Source organism: Passer domesticus, chromosome 3 (genome assembly GCF_036417665.1).
Source record: "Passer domesticus isolate bPasDom1 chromosome 3, bPasDom1.hap1, whole genome shotgun sequence".
NCBI classification, from domain to species: Eukaryota; Metazoa; Chordata; class Aves; order Passeriformes; family Passeridae; genus Passer; species Passer domesticus.
Genome location: NC_087476.1, coordinates 25,157,613 through 25,183,642, shown reverse-complemented (window position 1 = coordinate 25,183,642; position 26,030 = coordinate 25,157,613). Strand labels below are relative to the sequence as shown.

The following is a 26,030-nucleotide window of genomic DNA, read 5'->3' as shown; positions in this document are numbered from 1 at the left end:
AAGCCGTGTGCTCTACCTCAAGTGAGCATTACAGGGGTTTGATCTTTGAAGCTAAAATTGGATGGTTTTGAATTTAAACTGAAAAATATTAAAGATCTGCCTGGTAGAGCAGAGTGACCCATCAGCTACCTGTGAAGATGTGGACCAGAAATTGTTGTGCATTCAGGGTCCAGAGGAGTTTACTCTTTTTACACTAATCAGAAGAGCAATACAGAATTGGGGGTTTGTGAATAGGTACCTGGAAATAGGAAAGATTTACTCCTTTGTCTATTCCTGTAGTATTTTGATCTATGAATATTAGATATCTGCACCATGTATGCCTGTGGATGGATTTTGTGCTTAGTCATTGTACAAAACTTCTGTGGTTTATAGCAATGATGTCATGCTGACCTTGCCATTAATTCATTATCAACTTTGTACCTGCTGTAGTCCTTGGCAGAGGACTAACATCAGTATTGTATCTAAAAACATTTATTATTAAAATATTTTCTAGTTTGAATAATGTTCGAGATGATGGCCTGAAAGAATCTCTTTATCAAACCAGGAGACTGAGGCAGTCACTGGGACTGAAGGGCAAAACATTCTTGTGAAAGTAGAGAAAGGACAGCTTAGAAGGGAAGGGGATTTGTAAAAAAAAATCAAAGAAGTAGCAGACCTGCATGGACAGACATCAGAATTAGTTGCTGAGAAGGCAGGAAGAAATATTCACTGTGTACCTAAAGTTGGGAAATTTCCTGTGTAAGGGACACTTTTGATGACCACAGGCTTGATACATGATGTGGCAGAATACTTCCTTTGGAACTCATTAGGTTTCCATTTGTACATTGCAGAGCATACATTGAGCTGACCTACTCTGGCCAGGGGCAGTTGTTAGGTTTGGCTATGAATATTTTCACCACTTATTTTGTTCTGACATTTTCATATGAAACAGAGGAAGTGGAAACAAGAACAAGAAACATTAATCTGTTTGTTTTCGGTCCAAGAAACCAGGCGTGATTCATATCAGACAATAAAAATGAACCACATGATAATCAGACCCTGAAGAGCCTGAAATCTGGTGGTAGCTGTTTGTATGAGGATGGCCACATTTGGGTTTTTTTTAATGTTCATGTAATTTGCAGTTGCTGTCTCAGTATTGTAATTGAAGGGATTATGACAGAACAGATTTTAGCTCCAGTCTTAGTTTGAAAGCTGCTTAATAACTACTGTGCTAGATTTCATTTATCCTAGTTGATAATCATACTGTTACTCTCCTGGTTCAAGTTGTACCTTACTATTTCTCCAAATGTCAGAGATCTGTTGTTTGGGATTTTATTTGTATTTGCAATGTTGCTTTCCTGTATGGCAGAAGTTCTAGCCACCACAGTGTATCCATACCAGATGGCTGTTCTTTGTGACTGCCACTAACACACTGCATTTGGTTAACTGTGTTAGAGGAATTCTTACATTTGATTTCTCTTCCTTTTCTTCATAACAACTGTGATTTTATTCAGCATAAGGAATTTTATTCAACAAATAGGAACAACTGTTTAAACTCCAGTTCATATGATATTTTTTAAAAATACTGTATTATAGGTATATTAAAAGCAATTTTTTTCCCCGAGGTATCAAGCACAAAATGTTCAGGCTGTGTTTTAAGGTAAATATACACACATTTTAGCAAAAATGGCTTTTTTAATAATTATGAGATTTGTTTTGACATGGGTAATTTTGATCTTTACCTTCTAAAAATAAAGAGGAAAACTCTTCCTGGCTCATTCTTATGGTGATAATGATAAGAAATAAATGTATTTAATATCATACCATCCTATGTTGAAAAATATTATCCATGTCTGGATAATTCAATTCAGGAAACAGGAAAGAGAAAATCATCAAAACCATGTGAAAAAAATAAGGCAGCTACAATAATCATCTAGTGAAAGTCTGTAGAAGACCAGAAAGCTGACTTTTTAGAACAAACTTTCACGATAAACTCCCAAGTATTACATTCAACACCTAAATTCACTTCTCCGCAAAGTAGGGTTAAATTATCCCACTTCTTGAAGGTTTTTAACACATGTTGGTTGAAATTCTATTATTTTTCCATCAAATATGAGGAAGTGCTGTATTAATGGAAGATGCTACCTGCTGCTTTCTTATGTAGAGCATTCTTCAATCTAAATTTCAAAAGAATTCTTGTGTATATTTCTAGACCCTGATTTTATATATTTACATGTGTAGCACTTATAAATCTTTTGTTCTGTGTAGAGCTAGAGTATGTTTAGACAGAGATTCAGAGCACATTAAATAAGGACACTTATAAGGTCATCAATATTTTTTTTAATGTTCAGACATAGTTTTTTTGTACAAAAATAACTTCAAGGCTAATGCTTAAGTGGTTGTTTGTACTGGACTATCACTAATAGTGATCAGAGTCACCAGTAAATGTCTGAATGATAGATACATATATAATGTATGCTACCACTCATATAGTGCAATTTCAGGTTGTTGTGTTTCTACTGGTGATACTCTGCAGTACTTCCTTATGCCTGTATTTAATCAATGCTGCAGGTGTGCAAACATAAAAATGGTCTCTCTTATTTCTTTTTTCTCATATCTGAAATTTTTAAATTTAGAATTAGTCAAAAATACTATCTTTGTTAAAATAAGCATGCTATGATGAAGAAAAATGGAGAAGTAACCATGATTTCTCTTCATAGTTTTATGCATGATATTTTAAACTTGACATAGACAAAAAAAGTCTGTTAATAATACTAAAATAAAACATGTTTTGTGGGTTTGTTTTCTTTTTCTCTTTTTTTTTACCTAAGAGAAATGAACTTAAGTCTCACAGAATTAAAATGTCATCTTTTATTATAACATAACACTCTTTTTTTCCCCAATATATACATGTATATATGTTATTATGTATTTATATGTGTTTATTTCCTTTGTGTATAGAAGCATTAGGAGATGTCCTGAACTGTACCTTCATTTAGGATACAATTTAACATTAAGCTTAAAAATGGTTTACTTTCTCATGAAAATGAATAGAAACCATCCAAAGATTATGCTATTTTATAAAGTAACCCACCAAATTTGTTTCTAAATCCATGAGTGGGTTTTCAATGTATTCTGAAATCATAAATCTCCTTTAGTTGGTGTAACATGCTGTGTATCAGTACAGACACACTGGTGCTGAGCTCTGTGCATGGCTTGAAGATTTCCTAGGCCAATTCAGCGCTGCCACAGTCCATGGTCTGCAGAGGGACACTGCAGCTACGTTTACACTACTGAACCCACATATCAATTAAGTAAGTGCATGCAGTTGGGTTTGCAATTTCTTGTCCATGCAGCTGGATAAGAAACACATTTCCTGAAAAAACACTCCCTTTTTGTGTCTAATTACCTATGGAATAAGCAACTCTGAGCAGCAGATATTTTTCTCCCAGGGCAAGAAGTCATTGTTAGAGCTGGGGAAGGAAATGTCTCATTCCTTCCGACTGGGTCTATTGGTTTGAAAGTGCATTTACTCTAGAATGCACCAGGTAGCCCAAAGAAGGAAATTCATAAAAATTACATTGAGCTTTCTTAATGGAGACATAAAGTAATCAATTTAGGTGCAGATTCAGATGTGGGAAGCTGGGACTGTGTGTTTTCCAGTCCAAACCATTCTAAATCTCTGGTTTTAGTAGGCAGTGAGGAAGCAGGTCCATAATTTTGACTTCCTCTGAGGCAGCCAGCAACCCCTTGGGAATCACCAGTGCCAGGGCTGGGCATGCCTGTGGTCTTCAGACTTTCTTGGAAAGAAGAGGAGCATCTTCATTTCTTTGAGTTGCAAAACCTGATAGTTTTAAAATATAGTCCCGGAAATAACCAAACCAGATACATTTTCTGTTGGCAGCAGTCACAAGGTGTTTCTTGATAAGTATCTGCCTCTAAATAACAATTCCACCCCTAAACAGATGGGCAGAAAACTCTACCATGGACAAATTTATTAAATTTGTTAAATATACCCCAAATAAATGAAAAAATATATATTTCCAGACTGAATTATTCAAGCTTCTTTAGGAATTCAGATTGTCTGGGACAAGTGAGATAGCTGCAGTTGAAAAATTCAGCTCACAAAATGTAACCCACTACAGAAATCCTGCCACAAATCACAGGAAAAGCTCTATGCAAGTTATAAATTGAGCTGTCTGATTTCTTTTTTAGGAGACAAGACACTACTAAACAAACAGATCATTGTGTTAATTGCAATCAATTCACATAAAAGCACCTTGAGATCATGCTCTTTGGGTGTGCTGGAAGACAACTCACCTCAAAGGATCAGGTAAGTGGGCAACCTGCTCTTGGTAGTCTCATCTGCTGTGCAGCTGTCAGAGCAGTCCTGAGTGTTGCAGGGAGAGTGGCCCTGGTGTCTTCAGCAGAGGTTTCTTGAAGAATAAAATTAAAATAGTGACCTTTTGTTCTTTGAACTTACCAGACATAGGGGTAATTAGACTAAGGAAACTTGTGCAGCCAAATCCTTTAACTACTCACCTTAAAATGTGGCTCTTGATGTGGATATCTCTGTTGCATTAGAGCACCATGAAAATAGCCATGTGAGAAACCTTGGAAGTGTGATTTATTGACTGGATCTTTTCTCTATTTGTCAGCAGGCATGTTCTAACAGCCCTTACGTGTATTTTTCATACAGTGTGGCTTACCCAAAAGGTTTCACATCCAAGTATTCCATCACTGCAGCCTTTTGAGTTTGTGACAGGCAGATTGTGGCTCAGGTGGAATTTACAGCAAGTGAGTAGTTCTGGCAGCAAAGACCACATTGTCATTGATGTCCTGACAGAAAGGCAATCTCTGTGTCTCTTCTGTACCACACCAGATTAAACACTCATGCTTAAGACTGTACAGAATGCAAGAAAGATTTTAATGGTCCTTGGCACAAGATAGCATTGAGCAAGAAATGCAAAATTATTTCTTGATTGTTAGAAGATCCATTTTATCCCTTAAAGTAAGGAGAGCAACACTTGAAGATATGAATATATTTTGCCAGGAAGCTACCAGCTCTTTTGGTTGGTGGATCAGGCAGGTGGGTACCTGCATTGGTGTGTGATGCTGACTGACTCTCTGATGGGACTCACATGTGAGTTATTTTTCTGAGTTTTAATCACCTTTTGTTCCTAGTGCACTCTTTTCCACCCTTGTGTATTCTCTTAGGGAAAGTCTTCTTTTCATTACAGTCAGTATAGTTTTATTTTTATTTTGGTGTGACTTGTTTGTTTGTTTGTTTTGTTTTTTCAGTCTGGCAAAAGCAGTCACTTTTACCGAGAATTTTTAACAATCTTCAGGCAGATTCCCACCCCAACTCCCATATATTGATTTATAGAAACAGGGGAAAAGATTTCTGATTTTTACTAGACTAATTGAGCTTTTAATTGTGGAATGCTTGTTTTTCTTTTTTCTTATAACAGAGTTATCCCTCTTAGGAGCTCTTTACGACTAGTCAGTGTTTTTCTTGCAAATGGAATGAAGTATTATTTATCCAGTTCCTCCCTCTAGTGGTGACCATAGGGCTCAAAACCGAAGGAAGTTTTCATGCTTGCAAGCTTTATATCTGCAGGTCACACAATCCTGTGGATTGGTGGCACCGTTGTTTTCTGTAAATGCAGTGTTGTGGATACTAAGTCTGCTGTTTGTGAAAGAGTTTACTGTATTCATTTTAATATTTTTTGTGGATACTAAATGGAAGAAATTAAGAGGGAAAGAAAGCAATTGGAGCAAAATTAGGTGCTATACTTTGAATTAAAAGAGTGTTGTTCCTCATAAAGCTGCAGACAGTGAATTTTTGACCTAAAACTTTCCATTTAAAAAGAAAATTATTTTGTTGTTGAAATCAGTAGAGATATAATTGCCTCCTAATCTGTATTAAATTAGAAGACACTGCAGTTTCTCCACAGGACCTGAAATCTTGTTAAAGGCAGGGGGAATCTATTGGATGCGTGTAGAGATGAGTTTAACCAGCAGAGCAGTGTTGGAGCCTGTGTGGAAGCAGAGGCTTCACCAGGCTGATGGACACGGCCACTGCAGTGCTTGAGTGGTCACAAGCTGTGTCCAGGAGCAGAACAGGGCTCGGCCTTTGGTGTGTGGGTTTCTTTTACTCATCTATTTGTTTTCTAATTAGTGTCATGGTGTGTGTAGTTAGACAATTATTTTATGTGTCCCTGAGATACTCTTAAAGGAACTTGAAATTCACTGTAATGCAGATAAAGCGGCTTGGAAGGCTGCCGGAAAGTTCCCGATACAGCCAGGCTGTGTTCTCTTCCCGGCAGCGCAGGCTTCCTCTCATGATTGCTTTTCCTGGTGATTATTTAATATTAGCTTGCCAGTTCTCCCTAATTCTCTGTGATTGTCTGAGAACATGCAGCTTTTTTTATTGACTGCACAGCTGAAATGAATTTATAAACAGAAAGAGCAAGTTTTAGTCTCACTCGGTATACGAAACAAGAACATTTGGAAACTGATTTTTTTTTTTTTTGGTCAAAATGAAGAGACTGTTGCTCATAATGAGTTCTGCCTGTGGAGGGGGCTTAGAAAGGGGTTGGGGTTTAGGAATGGATCTGAGTTGCTGTGCCTGTTAGCCAGCTTGCTGCTGTGTAGGGTCACCTCCTAAGGGGTGCATGGGTGCCCTGCTTGATGTGGGAATTGCAGGAGCCCCAAAACATTTATGTGATTTCACTTGCAGTGTCTGCCAAGGGACAGCTCTGCTACAAGAATTTACAGCCTTTCTAATGTACTCTGAGAAGAAGCATCTTTGCAGTTCCTCACACAGCAAAACCAAAACCAAAGCCAGAACCAAGTGCTGTTCCCAAGAGCTGCTTGCTGCAGTCCCAGCTGGTTGCCTGCACTTGGCACAGATGGGCTGTCTCTCTCCACCTCCCTCTGCCTCCTCCCTGTCTGCACAGCCTTTGTCTTTGAAATCTTCTTCCCAGATGCAGGGGAAGAAAAGGTCTGCCAGCTCTCCAGTGCTTGTTCCTCCCCAGCTTGCAGAGTCACTGAAACTCATTTGCCAGCAAATTTGCCTTTGGATGGAAATCAGAACTTGGAAAATAAATAAGGCCTCTTCATTGCCACCATGGAGACAGTGCTGAACTTGGACAGTCACTGGAAACCCACAAATCCAGTGTGTCAGCAGCATTCAGCAAAGGCATGGAGCCCCAGGCCACCAGATAACCTTTAAACACAGTCAGTTGTCCCTGAGGAGCTTTCCATGTCCACATGGAAGTGCTGCTGATTTCCTTTCATGGCCCATTTTTCTTTTAATATAACTACCAAGGGCAAAAGGACAGTCTGAAAGAGTTATAAATACAGCAGCCATATGCTGCAGTTTTGGTATCAAAACAAGGTACCACCCTTCTCTTACCAAGCCATCTCTGAATCAAATAGGGTGCAAAGAAGAGCAGCACCAGGGTGCAGGTGGTCAGCACAATTTTTTGATTGTCTGCACACTGTGATCCCACAAAAATGTACAAATGTCTTCCCACACCTCTCCCCTCTGCCTGTGGAAAGGCACCTGGGCTCCAGAAATCTGGCCTTGTGTAAGACTTGCTTGGCTCGTTTCAGCAGAGAGGAAGCAAAGGCCATGGTGTGTTGAGGATGGCTGCTGTGGGATTTGGGATTTTAGTCACTCATTAAGAAGTCAAAATACACTTATGATTCTCTGTGGGGGAAAAAAAAAATAAATTCAGAGACTGAAGCATTCTGGTGTCACTCTGAGCAAGCTGTCATCCTAGCAGCCAGACCTAAAAGCACGTGGAGGAAGCTGAGAGGTTTTAAGCACTGCTGTCGTGGTAGGCTCTGCTCTGGTACGTGATCTCATCTGTGCTGCGCTGTTTCATGTCCTGCATGTGTGATGTGAAGGTTTCTGAAGCTCAGCTGTCACGTTTGCCAAATGCTGTAGGCTGCACTAGAAATGCTGGTTTCTGAGCCATGAGTGTTACTCAGAATATAGGCTGCTGTGGGAATCACTCCTAGGGTTAGTAATGGCAGCAGCTTCTCCTTGCACCTCCAGGACTGTACTGAGCTACAGGGTAAAACTACAATATCTTCTACACCTCAAGGTGTAACTAGAAGGTGAATAGAAAGTGCTGTGCTTCAGCATGGTCATTTAGAAATATTCAACTGTAATAAATTTACTTAGAGATGACAACATTCATTTATCTATTGTTAGCAGAGTTCTAGGTGCTCAAATAGAGTGTCGAATTGTCAGAGTTGTGGCACAATTTTAGTGGATTTCTATTTTCATAGGTCTCTGATTAAATTTTCTTTTTATTTCCTTAATAATGACAACAGTTTTCTTTTTCAGACAATTGTACTTGTTTAAGGTAAGAAAGGTCAGAAAAGGGTACATGTTGGATGGAATAGCACTTGCCTTCTATTGTGCTTTAAAAAGTCTGACATATATTGCTACCAAGCAAGCTAACATTAAATTTTAAGAAGAAAGTTAGTACCTTGACAAGGAGGTATGCCACTTTTTCATCAAAATATTTATCTGAATTTTTATCTGTAAATGGTGAATATAAAAGCATGAGGGAGAAGAATTACCTTCTTTTACAAATGATATTAGATGCTTCCTTTGTGCAACTCCTTTACATCCACAGAACCTTAGGCTAAGAAACTTGGTCTGTATGAAGATATGGAAATTGCTTAAAGTTACATAATTGCTTGAAAAATTAGATGAGATCAGTAATATAAATATAAAATTGCTAATTTGGTTGACAGGTTTTTAATGCTGTAGTATTTTCTGTATTATGAATGCATTTCTCTTTCAAAGGGGGGCAGCTCTTTGCCTGTTTTAAATTCTCCCTGCAACACCTACATGTGTCTTTTGCAGTTTTAGTATATTATTAGAGTCTGAAGTTGAAATACATGTCATTATCTTCAACAGAGCCATAAAATTGTTATTACTGAAGGCAGCTGGTAGTACAAATTACTTTTTTCCCTTTGGGGAGTATCTGAAAGACTTGAAACAGAGGACAGCCCACAGCAAAAGCAGAGAAGGTTGATTTTATGACTTGTCTCCTGCGTGAAGGTTTTGTATTACTCTTATTGTCGTCTTTCCATGTTCCATTGTCTAATTTCAACCAAATGTGAGTCATCTCAGAGTAAGTAGTCAAGATCCCACAAGCTTTGGCAAATATAAAATAATAACCTCCAAAACATGAAAACCTAAACACCAAGAGTGGCTGGGGTTAGCACTCTGGTTTGAGCAAGAGAAACAGAACACAGCCTCTCTTTTTCCTGGCAGCAGAGGCTGGTCAGGCAGCAAAAGCTGTCTGTGCCCTGTCAGAGGTCTGGACCAGCTGCAGCTTATAGCAGTTTTCCCCATGTGCCAAACTGTGCAAAGGCTGCAGAAGGTATGGAAGGAAAACAAGGGCTGAATAGTCTATAGTGGGGATGTGTAAGGGTCAGTGGTGACAAACCATACTGAACAACCTGCATTTGTTTTATGGAGAGTCTCCCTGCTACTGCAGCCATTTCCAATTATGGTTTCAAAACTGAAAAACAAATTTAAAAGTCTTGTGGTAGGGAAAGCCTTGGTGCAAGTGGTGATACCAATGGCTCAAAAGAAAGCTCTTTTCTTGCTGAGTGAATACCGAATTGGTGCAGCAGGATTTCTGTACAATGACACCTTTCTGACCATGAGCTTTTCCTGATGACTTTCAGAAATTTGTTTCTGGTTACTTATGGTTTTTGAATTATCTTCTTTTTTTCTGTCATAGAAATAGAGAGAGTAAAACTTTCTCTGTCATTAGACACAGAAGGATGTTTCTAGGGAAGATTTCTGGCTTGCTGAATCTGAATTTAGCCTTACATGGAAATGAAACCAATCTGATAACATCACAGATATTTGCTTGTAAATTTTTTTCTTATTTCTGTAAAAGCCATATTTTAAAACAACTACATTTGAATATTTGACTATAGACATAATTTTAGCCTGGATACTAGAAGAAGGCAGTACAACCAAACACTGTTAACCAGATAATTACAGGGAATTTAGGTAGCATTTTAGTGAGATTTTTTTATGGAGCTGTTTCTACTTTATTGTCATAATGTTTCTAAAGCTCCTTAACTTTAAAAGGGACTACCTTTTCTAGAAATTCTTACAATTAGAACTATGTGAAAGAATGTTCTTAGTGCAAACTTCTGCTTCTGCAGACAGTAATGTGCCAGCAGCTGCCCCCTCCACAGAAACTTGCTGGTGGTTTATCCAGGGCACTGGGATATTCTTGTATAACCTGGACACTAGGTTAGTGTACTGGAAGAGAAAAATAGGCCCATTTCACTAATCTAAATGTTTCTGAAACACTGATATGGAACATGAAGGACTTTTATTGGTGTAATGTTATACTTGATTTTGTTCTCATTGAGCTAAAGCTGAAATGAGTTTTCCATTTCCTTCAACAGGAACCAAGGGTGGTTTTTTACCTGCAGGGAAAAAAATACAGATTTATTGTGTTTGAATGTCCAGGATTTGGTATTGGCAGGCTACAGAGGTCACTTCAGTGAAAAACTGACAGAAGCTTGTATGACAGAGGCAATGCCAGCTGGCTCCAAGGCTGAACCCACTAGTGACAGTGGTAGCACCTCTGAGATAATTAAGAAGGAGGAAAAATATTGGTTGGGCAACTGCAGCCAGAGAAGAGAGAAATGAAAATATGTGAGACCAACAACTATTCAGGCACCAAGGTCACTGAAGAAGAAAGGGGAGGAGATGCAGGAAGTACTGAAGCAGAGATTCCTCTGTGGCCCATGGTGAAGACAATGATGAAATCTAGGGAAATGAGACCATAGGGTTCAGGAAGTGTTAAACTTATAAGTTCTGAAAGGGTTAAATTTGAAAGGCTATTTCATTCATTGCTTTAGCTGCCAGACTTGTTGGGGAAATAATAGCTGAGATACTGTATATTCTAGATCTATCTTCCAGCTGGAGTTAAGCTCTTTCCTGATGAACCATATAAACTTGAAGCTACTGGACATAGGGAATCCTTCCAGCTGCTAGAACACATCCCTCTACTCTGGTCTGCTCAGCATTTCTCTCCTCAGCAAGACTATCAAGGGAGGGAGGAAGACAGAAATAACAACCATTCCCAAACTTTCTCCTTGGGGAAGCAAGACAAACCAAAACACTTTTCTGTAAGTGACACCTGACTGAGTTATGAGCATCAGGAGCCATGAGCAGGAAGGATCTGCTAGTTCAGGAAGGTACAGGAGGACATGGGCGTGGTGAGTGCGGAGACTTTAAACCTGCTTTAACAAGGCAGGTGGGGATTTTTCTGAATTTTTTTTAAGGAGTTTCATCTGTACCTTTTTTTTGAAGATACCTCGCTAATTTAGAGGCCTGTAGTTCTGGGTCAAGCAGAAGTCAGAGAAGGGTCTAAGAAAAGCATAGTCTGCCCTGAGCCACTGAGTGTGTGCTAGTGCTGCCCAGCACTGAATGACATTTATTTCACCATCTTCACCTCAGCTCAGCAATCCTACAATTTTTTACACTTTGGAGGCAAAAGTTACAAATGATTCGAACTGACTGATGTGATGATTTGCTGAGGAAAAAAAGGGTGAGAGAAATATGCGCTTATACTTTCATAGTTGTCATAACATTTCGATTTTCCCCATCTTAGTGAAGAAAGTTCAGCCCATAGACTGGCCTCTGCCTGAATGTGCAATGGGTGGATAAAAGAGAGCTGTGAGCTTGCTTCTGAGTCCTAGACCTGTAAGCACTAAATTGTTCATACCACAGCTGTTATGGCTAGTCACACGTAAAGATTTGCTGAGGTGATGATTTTCGAGCCTGACTTTGTTCAGAGTATTTTGTAATGCCTTCTCTTTTAAATCTGTTTTCTTGGTGAGGTTTTCTTTTTTTTTATTTTTCCTTTTTTTTGGGGGGGGGGGAAGGGGTTTGGGTTTTTTGTTTTTGTGGTGGAAGAAAACCTAATAGCTAGGACTTTTCCATTGATTTATATGAGATTTAGTAGGTTTCAAGAAGCCTTTTAGATGGAAGATAAATTTCATACCAATCTTAATGCAAAATGTTCTTCATGAGAATATTTTCCATGTTGGAAAATAAACTTTCTGATGTTAGGAAATGCCTCATCCAAGACTGATTGCATTTATTATACCACAGCTTTTCTTCAGTTAATCAGACAAAGCACAAAATAGATGTGCTGTCCTAGGCATGGCTTTTATATCTGTTGTTGACTTCAGTGTGTGGCTCTGGGTGTTCTTACTTCATGATATTTGAGCTGCTGTTAGAAAAAAAAATAATTTGTTTTCTTAAGTGCTTTTATCAGGCAGTGATTACTGGAGTGTCTTCTCTGTTTTCTGATGAGCTAGATTTATTTGACAATACCTTGTATGAAAAAGGAGTCTTCTTATATCTCCTCCAAAGCTGTGAAACTGAGGAAAAAATGACGAAAGTTGGGAGTGGGGAGAAAAGACACTACTGCAGTACTCAAAGACACGTCAAAGCCCCTGAAAATTTATGTTGCCCCCTATTCCTGCACACTAAGACCCTGGTATTAGCTGCCTGCTCATAATCACTCAGAGAAGAACATGTTTTCTGGGACATCTTTTGTAATAAACACAAAGGGGAGTTTTCATATGAGATATCCACTGGGTGGCAGAAGTAGATCAGAAAAAAATTATATTCAAGCCTAGGAGGGACTTACAAGTCTAGCCACTACACTATTTTGTAGCAGCACTATATCAGTCTGACACCTGAGCTGGATGTGTTTGAGAATAACATCTTATGAGATAATAGATTAGATAGATTCCCCTTTCTGTATGTAAGAAGAAGTAGATTTCTGGATGTGCATTCTCATTCCTTCTTTCTTTTTTCCTCACCAACTACAGGAACAGAATTTTCAGAGCAAAAGAGGGCCTGGACTGTCCTGCCTTATGATCCTTTTCTTTCCACCCCTTTTGATGGAAGATGGTGTGGCTGCAGCTGGAGGCTCTGCTGTTCTGCTCCCTTCCTGAAAGTAATTGTTAGTATTGGTACAACAAAGATCCTTCCAAAGGTACTTGTGCCCAGGTGATTTGGGTCCTTGAGCTGATCATTTTAACCTCTAGCTCTTGCTTTGAATGACCTGGGTTTACAACTCAAACCAATTTAAGAGAGGATCTGAGCCCAGTGTAAAATAGTGGGCAACTAGTTAAGAGATGTAGAGGGAAGCTGATAAATTTGATAGTGATTAACAATCTCCACCCCACTGTGGTTAGTACCTGACAAGTTTTAAGTGGGCACAGTGAAAATGAAGGTGAAGGGGTAGGAGTCATGGACTTGGAAAGCAATGAAGAACCAAGAGGTAAGCTTTATCCTTGAACATTTTTATGATAAAACTAAATTTAAAACACAGTCTACATGTTCCTGTCATATGTAATTCTGTTAGAAGCAAAGCTCACATTGTGATCCAGCACACTTCCCATGGGTGGGTGTGTGCTCTGTTGTGATAACTGAACATCCTTCATCTGCCCACTGTAAAGCCCCCAAATGCTAAGTGACGTAAGAGATCCTGAATATAAAGTTTTATAAGAAATCAAGGGGTTTGAAAAAATATATTATTTTGATTCACCTCCTGTTTTGTTTTGGTGTTTTGTGGTTTTTAAAATTAACTAATTTTTTTAAAAAAATACATTCTCTACAATATATGTGAGAAAAAAAAAATAGAACCAGTGTTGTCATTGTTTAGGATATTTTTACAGAGAATTTAGCCTTGTCACCAGAATTTGCCTTTTCCATCTGTTGTTTCACTGCCCTCCAAACACTCCTGCTTCATAACTCACTCTATCCCTCCTTCTCTGCTCTTTGTGGAGCTCCTGCTTTCTTGCAGTGCCTGGGCAGGAGAATGATGCACTAACTAGCATGGTTAGCCTCCATGAATAGTTTTGCCCTATTAAATTCATGGCTCAAGAACGTCTTTATTATGTGTTTTATTATTGTGAGGACTGTGGCTCTTAGAAAGACGTGCTGCCTGGCAGGTGGGCAGAGCAGTGGTGGGACAGGCTGATCTCAGCATCTGGAGGATTATGTCCAACTGTATGTAGGGCCATTGACCTGGAATGCTTTTAATTTACAAGGGTAGTTCCCAATAGCGTATTTCTAGTGTTCTTTCTTTAGAGGGCCATGAATGCCAAGTTGTAATAACTAAAATGAGGCCAGCTATATCAGGCCCAAGCTATTTGACAGCACACTTTGCAATCTCTGGAATGAATTGGAGGAAAGAAACTGTTCAATCTTGTTCTGGCATGACCCATTCCCCCTTTTAAAACTAATTATGGTAGTATTATTCCACTTTGAACTCCACTGTTATATGTACAGTATGAGAATTTGCATGTTTTCTTGACCCACATGGTAGTGATTTTTAGATAAAACTGCTTATAGCTATATTGTGTCTAATCTTTGAGTAAAAATATAAAGATAGGATTCCACTGAACATGCATATTTAACTACAAAAATTTCTGTATTCTATGCAAATCTTATACACAACTTGTTTTATCTATATTTGAAAATCAGTAGAAGTTTCTAAACAAAAGTTAGCATTCTGTAAACAGGTGTGATACATACAAATAATGTGTTTGCCATGTTGAGTTTTTTTCACCAAATAGCAACAATCCTGGTATACAGCAGCAAGAGTGGTGGGGGAAAGAAGGATGTTCTCCAATAGTTTGTATATTTTTATGCCAGATAGAAGGAAGTTTCTCTTTTGGGCAATCTCATTGAAGAATTGCACATTATTCAAATGGTCAAGGTCCAAATTTACTGTCAGAAACAAATTTTTGCAGCTAGGCTTAGTTCTGGCTGTGTGGCATTGTGAAATCACAGTACTGTTAAAAAAAAATCATCTAAATATTTCCTGGATAGCACTTAGAATAATTCCAAGTTTTGAAATCTGAATGAAAATTGTATTATTAAAGCATCTCAGAAAAATAACCCTAATCAGGTCTTGTAAATATTCAATTTTGATGATGTCTAAAATATTCAGCATAAAATTTGCTTGAAGAAAAAGGAGGATACAAATTTCACCTCTTAAAAATAAAGAAAAAGCCCCTGAACACATTAAATATACAAGAAGAAAGCTCTGCTCTTATGGTTTGGTTGGTTTGTTGGGTGTTTTAAGTTCTAAACATAGAGCTGAGGTTATTTGGAATGCCCTACTGTATTTAAATAACACATGGTGAAATATGTTTATTTTTTGCCCTCGCTTTCTGTAATAAGGAGAATTAAATCTAAGACACTCTACACTCAGCTACTGGGATGGAAATATTTTTATTCATGGAACACATAGGATAATCTTTACTATCCTCTGTATTATTTTCTTTTTTTCTCCCCTTACTATTTAAATAAACAACAGAAACTTAAGGCAAAGTTTATCTAAATTTAAATTGTCATTAATCTATACAAAAATTGAACCGAGTGCTCATGGGCTACTGTTATCAGCCAGAAGAAATTATGCTCTTAGGGACATAGTATGATGCTGACATGCTTTGGACATGCAGGGGCTTACAAAAGTGCTTCTAGTAACTTGAAGTGTATACATTTTCCAAGGAAACAGTCCAGATTTTCCGAATAAAAGATGCTGAGTGGAAGGACATACTGGAATCGGAGAAAAAAGCCAGGGTGTGGGAAATGTTAACTCACAGAGCAGTTGAGTAATGGCAGCTGGTCCCTGTTCCACTCCCCAGTGACCTTTCTGTAAATGAACCCTGGCATGAGTCACCCTGCAGTCCCACCTCCACACCTTGCCTGCCCTCCCTCCCTTTGGGGCAGCTGAGAGCTTGCAATGGCAGTCACCTTCATTTGGCTCATTTGTAACAGCAAGTTTGTGTTTGGGGCTTTTTCAGCTCCTATGCATAACATCCCTTTCTTTTCCTTGGGTTAAGGTAGAGCTCAGTGTAATGTGATATAAAACTGCACCCTTTCAAAAATAAGCTAATTTTTGCTTTTCTTCTGTAAGGTTCATCTTAATACTTATTTTAAAATTTTTCTTCAACTGAGTATTGTCTTCTCAAGTACCATGCTTTTAATTACTTGATGCCAGTTTAATATGGTACATATACTACCAAGGAAAAACCAGCTCAATATCACACAACATGTGATTTACCACCTTTTTCTCATATGTCAAAGGGCAATTAACAGTGATGACTGCAAGAATATTATCTATTTATCTTGAAGGAAAGCATTAGTCTTGCTTCACTTCCTAGGTTTCCAGAAATTGAGTTCCCAAAGACACTGGGATCAGATTTTATGTCAGAGACACAATTTTATTGCACCAGTTTATTGCTGAACCTTGTGTAATAACAGGATGGACTTGATTATACTTTGAGCAGTAGCACTTGAAACTACAGAACTGAAAAGAAAATTCTTGCCTGTTTTCTGAACCACTCAGGATCCAGCAGACTTGGAAAGGAGTCAGAAAACCATTGAGCCATTTCAGTGAGCCATTGGGGAGCAAGGCAAGCCTTGCATCACAGAGGCATCATGCCATTTCAGGAGTCTGAAGCTCCTCAAATGCAATGCCATTTCATGTCCTCCTTTCTGATTTTTTCCCTATCTTCCCCTCATGTTTTCCGTGTTTTGCTGGCTATATCTCATATTTTAGCTCTTGAAATGGAAGGGGGAATAATCCATTTACTTAGTAGGAATTTGTATGTATTAGGCAGACTGAACGGGAAAAATTGTTATTTCTGGAGGTGCCAGAAGTCTTATATCCTGGAGTTTTTCCAGTTATCTGTGTTAAAAAAACCAACCACTAAATCTTAAGCTTGCCTTGATTATTTCTGATTAACTTGAATTTATAACACCCATTTAGAAAAAATCTCCATTATCTATTTTAATTATATTGTTATTCCCCTGTTTCTTGTACTTTGACAGCTGTCTCTATTATATTAGGTTAAGTGAATGCTTGACAGATTGTTAAGAATAGAAGATTTCAACATAAAATTAACTTCCAGTGCCTGTTTCTTGGAGTTAGCAAGAGGAGTCTTATAAAAACTCTTAGTGCTTAACTATATAGTATTACAATAATGGAATATGAATAAAAAGCCTATATTTCTGTTCTAGAATCATCTACTGTAACATAATGCAAATCTTGAATAATCACAGAACTCTTATCTATTGCACTCAAAATCATTAATTGTATTTTATTTACTATAAATTTATAGATGTATATGAATTTTCAATAGAAAGTATATAAATAATATTTTAATTTGATTGATTGTAGAATGTGAAGGGAGTACTTTTCACAAATGTCTATTATACTTTAGTAATTATAAAGCTTTTCTATGGAAAGCTAGAACATGAACTAGGCAATGGTTTACTTAAGTAGCAATGTAATGCTGCTTAACATTGTTTTCCCATCTGCTCACAACTCACATGGTTTTGAAAAATAACTGAACAAAGGCAAAACCAGGAAAATAATATACACAGAAGAGATCTCCTCTAAGAACCAAATGATGGAGGAGGAGGAAAGAAATATGGACTCCTGTTTAAACATTAATGATAGGGAAAAGGATCCCCCTTTCTCAAATCCTAGCCCTAAGGAAACCTATTGCAGTTCTATCACTGATTTTCGTCCATGTAAAAGCTATCTCTACATCAAGAATAATTTCTAGTTTTGACTAGGCTATAGTACAGGCGCAATATTTTGTGATGTCTGACTTTGCTTTAACTCACTTTGGCTTCTGTATCTTTAGTGATAGTGGTACATAGGTCATGATAAAAACTGAAGTATTATGAATTCTTAATTAACCTGACAAAATTTGCTCTTGAAATGCAAGCAAGAATTATTTGCTTGATATTTGCAAAGGGACATGGCAAATAGAACTGTTACATTTAAAATAGAGGAACTGAAAAAATACTAAAGATGATTTTTTTGAAGCCAAAAGTGAATAAGATAATAGTTGGAATAATGCAAAATGAAAAAAAAAAAAGGTATAAGAAGAAAATATTTAAAAATATTGATAAATAGAGTTGATATATTGTCTTGATAAAATGGGACCTCTTCATTGTTTGACACCTTTAAGAGTAAGTTAGGGAAACACCTGGAAGAAATTATTTAGGATGGGTACTATGACTTAATGATATTTTTTCTGCTACTCATGATTCATTGAGTTCCATGACTTCAGCTTACCTCAAGATATCATTTTTTTAGGTATTAACAGTAATGGTTGACTTTTTAATTTGACTGAATTAAAAATTTGGTTGAATTTTTAATTGACTTTCACTAACTCCTTTAATAATTAGCAGAAATTTATTTTTCAAACTAATTTTATTTTTCTGATACATTTAGGAATCTCTGTAGAGTGCATCTGACACATGTCATTGGACACGTGTAGTCATGGTCATCTGCCCAGTCAGGTTCAGCATTTGATTATAGACTTTGCCTGACTCAGACTGATGAGATCCAGCTTAAAATTGTTTGAATGTTTCCATTTGCTTTCTGGACTTCAGAGGAGACAGAGTAGTGCTGCTCAGGTAGTACATCCGATTTGGTCAGCTGAAAGCCTTCTCCAGTGTTCCTGAAAATCCACTTTACAAAGTGGCAGTCTTAGAAGTCATCCTAAGTCAGGGATGAAGTTACTCTCACTAGATCTGCAGCTGAATTTAAATAACTAACCAGTGTTCACTTTCCATCATTGTGGTGTTATTTGGATGAATATATAGGCATCTTGTGAATTCATAAACATCCTAGCAGTCACTCTGAATTCTCTGCTCCATTATCTGTTAATTCTGTATTCAGTAAGTAAATTTATGGAGAAAAAAAAAAGGATCCCCGTAATAATCAAATCAATGAACTTCTGTAATTCTCTAATTTTTGGTTTTCAACAGTTTTTTGTTCTGTGTCAGCTGAACTTGACAATTTTGTTTTTTGAAAGAACATACTTACTAGAAAAGTTTGACTTCTCAGAGGTATATAGCAAGTAGCTGGAATGAGTCAGACATGGCATAATTTAGAAGTCACTCCCTCCTTCAGGATTAATCTTTACTATTTCTCAGTATAGAAGAGTATAGAATAGAGACCCTTGTATCTTCTGCTCTCTGAAAAAGTTGTATGTGGCCTCACTGTGCCTTCCTGACATATACAGGAACTTGCCATTATTTTACTCTCCATGGTTTTGGACACAAGGCTCCAGCCCCCCCCCATCACTGACTTTTTGTCTGAGGAAAAGTGTGTGATCCTTTGTAAATGAGCATTATTTCTCACAAATTTAAACCCTGACTTTTAAAAAGATTTGGAGTACTTTCCACTTCTACCAGATGTTCCACCCATGTTTAATGGGAACAGATGAAGTCATTTAAGGATGTGAGGATATTTTTTGATCCTTGGAACTTGGGTTATACTCTTCACAAACATCTGAAATATCCCTGGTGCATTCAGGGGTCTAAATGGAATTCTGCATACTGCAGAAGCAATCTACAGGTTATCATAACAGAAGTTTTTATTTCCCATTCCATGTCTCTATGATAATTCAACTTGAAGGATAACCATATAGTCAATAAGTTCAAACTGTGGATATATTCTTTTCCTTATCTTTTTTCCTAAGTATCTCTTGCATAATAAGGTGAAAGATCTTGATATTTCTCTGAATGAAGACTTTTGTAAGCAGAAATCTTTATATACCTTTATGTCTCTAATAGATGTTTGATACAGTTTTAAGTGTAGAAGATGGTGGTGATCACTGCTTCAAGCCATCCTCTAACATAAAATACATTTTCTTTTTAATTACTATATGATATGCTAGAAGATCCAGTAGGAGAGGGGCTGCTTTGTTCCCGCAATATTGCATGAGTTATACTTCACTGGTGCTTCTTCATATGTCCCCACCTCTTCTTTATACTTGGAGGAGACAAGAAACCAAGTAATTGCTCTATCAATTTCCTCTCACTTTTTTTCTATGGACATTTCTGTTGGTTCCTAGGTTTTTTTTTTATTCTGGTGCTGCTTTTGGGTTCTATCTTTTTAAGAAGCTCTGAAATATGAACCATGTTGCACACTGTCCTCATGATGCCTTTTCCTTTAGCTTCACTTACTTCTGGTCATTCCTTTCCCTTGGAGCTCAATCCTTCATCTAGCTTGACTCAGTTCTGCAAAAGAGCAGTCCCAGTTTCAAACAGTGGTTCATAGTCTTACAGATGTACTTGCATATTGATTTATTATCTTTCTAACTCTATAATGAGCTCTTGCTCAGAATGAGGGCAATGACAGAATGTTCTCCTGTCACCCTGCATGCAAGACCATGGTGTCAGGAGGTCACACTTCTTTCTACTGGCGTTGAATACACTTGAGTATTATCTTGAAACTCCCTTACTCTATTAGAGTACTGAGGATTCCCATGACTTGGATCAAATCCATTACCAAAACACCTTAATTAGAAACCTTAATACTGTAAGAGCACACAACAGTTTACTGTTAAATAAAGCATGGAAAGTAATCTGTACTTCTCTTCTTGTCTGCAGTGGTAGAGGATTAGTATTAGGCACAATTTATTAAACTCAACCACCTGACCATTTCTTTTGTGTGGGTCAGTAACCAGGGCAACACCTCTGCCACTTCCAAGCCATGGATGTCTGGAAAGAAGTGCTACAGGAAACCCAGGAGCTCTGGGATTGACCAGTTACTTCTAAAAACTGTTGACAGCTCTCCAATAACCCCAGAATTTATTTTCCTGTGAGGCAGCAATCCTCAGCATAGGTTGTTCTGTTGTTGCCTCTAAAGTCTACTGCACCTCTGCCACATGGGTTGGAGCTAGCTAAGAAACATTTCCTCACTTAGCTGGCCAGTGACATTTTTGTGAAACTTCTGCACCTTGAAGTCCTTCAATATTTTCTGATCATTCAGGTTTTTCCTCTGGAAAAAAAAAATAAAATTCTTCCATGAAATTTCCATGTAATTTCGGCTCATTACTTGCTAGTCTTGATCATTGTTTTTGCACTGTGATCTCTATCAGGAACCATTTATAAAATGACATTTCACTCAGGCTTCAAAGTTCATCTCTTGAGCAGACTCTTAGAGGAATTGCCCAATCAGCTGCTGCTTTCCTGTGCATCTGGTCTTCTGCTGGCAGTAACAATAACAAGCCAGACAATTATTAAAGTTACAGCTTTTCCATACTGACAATCATCTATTAATGAACAACAAAAAGGAACTGATATTTAAACACAATTCTAATGTATATTACTACCTAAAGGGTGTTTATTGTTTCAGTTCTTGAATGTGCTAGATCAGAAATCTTAGGTTTACCTGATGTCTGTTTCCTTTTTGTGCAGAAGTCACCAGGCATAACTGTTGGGAACAGTTGGTAGGGCAGTGTTTTGAGGCAGGACTGGATTTTCATCTTGTTCCCGTTATATCCAAAGCAATAGCAATGAAACCACTGCTAAAATGAAGTACTTCTCCATAGAGGTGCTTCCAGAATGATTATTACATAACTCACAAGTTCAAAATCAGATTTTGGAGCTGCATATTATCAGGCTGTTGTAAGATAATGATCTCATCACAGAAAAAGTTTTGAGTGTTAGCCAGTGCAAATATATTTAAAACAACTTTTGCCTACAGCACTTCTAAATTCAGTTCTGTGTTGATCAATATGGATTATATTAATTCACAAGAGAAGAAAATAGCTCATGATGTGATTTACAAGATACCTGAGTTACAGGACAGCTGTTGAATTAGCAAGTTCCCACACACAGGGCACAAGAGTAATAGAGTCTGCTACACGTAGCCTTTGAACTGTGATTTATCCTACTTTCATCCTTTTCTTCTTCTTTTTTTTTTTTTTTCTCTTGGCAAATCAGAGTGATTTTATCCAGGTGAACTTTCTGTACAATCCAACTAAATGAAAATGATATAGTGGGAGCAGATTCTGTATCTTGAGTCACGATCAGTGTGGTATTCTGAAAATCATGGAATGGTTTGAATTGAAACAGACCTGAATCATCTCGGTCCAACACTCCTGCCATGGGCAGAGACACTTTCTATCAGACTGGGTCACTCAAAACCCCAGCCAACCTGGCCTGGAACCCTGCCAGGAATGGGCCATCCACAACTTTTCTGGGCAACCTCTTCCAGTGTCTCACTATCCTCACACTGTAGTATTTCTTCCTAATATCTAATCCATATCCAACCTAGTAACTAGCCTGCCCTCTCTTAGTTTAAGGATGAAAAAAAAAAGTCTAAAGGTGCCAAAGTGACTATTGAACTAATATAGCATTGTGCAGTGAAAAATGGGGAGCCTCTTAGTTTTATTTTTTGGAATAGATAGAAATCTCTAATATTTCTGTAAACTCTCACAAGTCTAAGAAATGTCTATTTTCCAGGTTTAGAAGTCTCTGTGCATTTTAAATACTCCTGTCTTCTGTGTTGATGTTCTGTAACTGAAAATCAAATGCACTACCCCTTTTGTAAAGACCCATTTCATTCATAAGAGCTATTGACATTATGTAATTTCATTCCAGATTTGTATAAAGACCTAGTTTAAATGTTCATGGAGTAGTCTCTGCCTAGTGTTTACACAAAGAGACAGGGATCCAAAAGTGGACAGCCAATTTAAGTGTTTGTATCACTAGCCTGGAGTGCCTACATCACTAAACTGTAAAGAGCAGTCTCTTGAACTTCGAAAATACAGCTTTTCAACCATGCTTATTTTAAGCAATGGCTTAAATGACAGGGATTGTGGAAACTTCTGTTCTGCAGATCCTGGGCTCCAGCTACTATTTTCCAGTTGTTTCTCTCATGCCTTAGCTCTAGTTTCTCTTTTACCAGCCCCAGTCCCTGCTCACCATAACAATCCAGAATTCATTTCAGAATCTTGACTATGCCTACTATGGTAAAGCAAAGTATGTTTATTGGAGAAGTGATGGAAAATACAGAAACATTGGTTTGCTGTAAGGTTGTTGAATTTCTGTCCCTTAAAATACAACCTGCTCTTGCAGAGACGGTTTAAGAGTGTGATGTGGTTGCTGATAGCATAATTGTCTTGCCTTGCTAGTTCTCTAAAGCATAAATTCTAAGTGGTGTGATTACTATAGAACCTGTGTTTATTAGCATTTCCTTCTGAGGTGGTGCATCTGTCCCCATTGTTGTGCTGTTGCTTTTATGTTAAATCTGGTTTTGCTGATTCCTTTGCTGGTGATTCTTTAAGCGACCTTAAAACGCTCATTTGTAACACCTTTCTAAATCTTGATGTTGTCTAGAATACAACCTCATTAGGGTGTGAGGTGACACCCTGGTGTCCTAAACACAGCCTAATCTCTTACTAAATTTTGGCATTCACAGGCAAATATATGATTATCAGAATCAAAAGTACACTTTATGTATGGGACATCTGCTGAGGTGTAAAGAATTTTTGCTATTTACCAGAGTGGGCTTGATCCCATGAGAATTACCTGTAATACACAGGTGTAAATTGGGCTGGCTCAGTGTCTACAATTATCTCTGATCTTATTGGTTCCTGGCTGACTTCCTACTATTTAGTGGCTGATTTTAGGCATGGATAAAAGTAAAAATAGGCACAGAATTTCACTGAAACTTCAGGTCAGACAAGTCTGAGAGCAGAAATGCTTGAAGCTAGCAAAAAATATTTTTAATTTTGAAGCACAGAATATTCAAAGTTGGAAGGAATCCACAAGAATTATCAAGTCCCCCTCTTAAGCAAATAGCCCATACTAGGATTGAACCTGAAACTTTGGTATTATTAGCATCATCCTCTCATCAACTGAGTTAATCTCAGGGTCATAGACAAGGAATATCAGTGTAGCTGTCTACAATGTGTAGAAATGTCACTGTTTTGCATGTGATCGCTAGTAACAAATACAGAAGCTGATGTAACTCAATGAAACTACATGACCTGAACACTATTGATTGGAAATTATTTAAATATGTGTATTTTTTGAACCATTATGCAGAACAGTATATGAATTTAAAAGATGCTGGTTCATGACCAGTCTTTTATGCCCCACCACTTTGTCAGCTCCATTTGTTCCTCCCTGAAGGACATGGGAAAGGGCCCTGTGTTGCAGCTGGGGGGAAAAAAAGGAGAATTTGTGGCTGGTTAATTGGGGCTTGGGAGAATTGACTTTCACATGGTTTCTCCAGTGCTGAGTCATGCTATGTCCATGACTCACATCCTCACTGCAAACACTATCCACACCATATACACACCATGGAATTATTCTCACTAAAGCCACTTTTGAGTAAAGTACTTCTGAGTACTTGCACACTGACTTGAGTATACAAGTCATTACAGCAGTAGGCCTACATAATAATGAAATGTTTATTGATGTGCATTTTTTATTTTCCGAACTTTTTTATTGACACAGCACAGCTATGTTCCTATCCATTCTATCCTTTAAAATTTCACTGAGGGAAAAAAAATGGAAAAATTAAAATACTTCCTGGGCAAGGAAGAACAAGGGCTACAGAGTGTGATGTGTGTTGCAGGAGGAGGAAGATAGACATAGAAAAATAGTAGGTATATAGGTTTTGAAAGGTATATTTCTTAATCCCAGTCAATAAAATTTCAATCTTCAATATGTTTAGGTAATATCAGTGCTCCTCCTGAGTTTCCACAAGGAAACAATTTTCTGTCTACATAGCCTTGGCTAATGCAACTTGATTGTAAAATAAGCAGAAACTTAATTTGAAACCACAGAATCCTGAGACAAAGAAAGGCATCGAGAACTTTCACAGTGTGGGAGGAGGATGACACAATTTTTGATTGCCTGAATCTAGATAGGAATGTAGTGGAGACCTCAAAATGACTAATTTGGATGCAATTTGTGCTTAGATTTTAGACTGCCATTTCATTTCATTTCTGCATGTCCTCACTGGGCACCATACTGTTTTATGCTTTACATAAGAACATTTTTTTCCCCCTCTTCAGACTCATTATTTAGTAAATAATGTCAAATGCTACTGACATGCAAAGAGCTAAAAAAATCACCATTTTAATAATTTGATAGTAGGAAAATATTAATGAGTGAATAAACATGGTAGCAACATGATGATCTACTGGGGGCTGTGTTCACATCCACTTTGTGCATCATCTCTTCTACCATGACCAGGATAAGGGCTTATACTTCTATCCCTTTTTTACTTATAAGACTTATACTTCTATCCCATTTTTTGGTGCAAATTAAACAAAAGATTTGGGGTTTTTTTGTGAAGCCTGGGAGATCAATGGTAGATTTGCCACAAGACCACTGCTTTATTACTGCAATTTTCCAGACTTATCTATAGATTCAGTTAAAAGCAAAGTTTATAAATATAGTGTTATAATATTTTTAAAGTCATTCATAGGAGATAGATTGGTTAGAGCGTCATCCACGTTTGTAAATGATTCGTGCTTAAGGAGCCACAATACATTGGCCAGGAATGGTGGGAAATTTTTCATGCTATAAACAGAAATATCATCATTGTACAAACAATGGCCTAGAGGTGCTACAATTCAAAAAGTATTGATTCTGTCAGATTTAAACCCTCTTAGGGTGGAATTTGCTATTATGTACTCTGCCCATGGTATAGTTATTAAGATTTTTCGTGAACTCTTTTTAGCTGAAGTAGGTATTGCCTAGTCCATGGCAGTTCATTTGCAGAACTTCTTAAACATTTCTCTTCTAGAAGCTCCTTTTTTAAAAAGTGGAAAAAAAACTATACAGAAAATAAGATATATGTGTGTGTCTTCAGACAGATGTATATACACATATATATGAATGAATTCACTGACAGCAATCAAACTGCATCATCATAAAGTGAGATATACATTTGTTTATGGCTGAGCTGCTCAGTTTCCCACACATGTGGTCAGAGGAAGAATGGGAAACTATCAAAGATGTTCCTTTCAGATGTCCCCAAATAGTGCCTTTCTGGGATATAATTTAGAAAGAAAAGCATCTTTTATCCTTTGCTGTGGTAGGGGAGGCAGACAACAGCAGGGTTGATTTTTAAAATTTCTGTCTTATTTGCACTTAACTGAAAGGTGAAAACCCTTTCTGT

The 26,030-nt window shown here is 37.6% G+C and overlaps 1 protein-coding gene across 1 annotated transcript in view; it reads left to right on the top strand.

Annotated features, from left to right (window-relative positions):
• COL21A1 (collagen type XXI alpha 1 chain) overlaps positions 1-26,030 on the top strand; it is a 146,870-nt gene that overhangs the window by 26,084 nt on the left and 94,756 nt on the right. The window contains exon 4 of the mRNA XM_064412261.1: positions 12,889-13,022. Within this exon, the coding sequence (XP_064268331.1) occupies positions 12,968-13,022 (55 nt within the window). The 5' untranslated portion in view covers positions 12,889-12,967. The remainder of the gene's footprint in view (positions 1-12,888; positions 13,023-26,030) is intronic.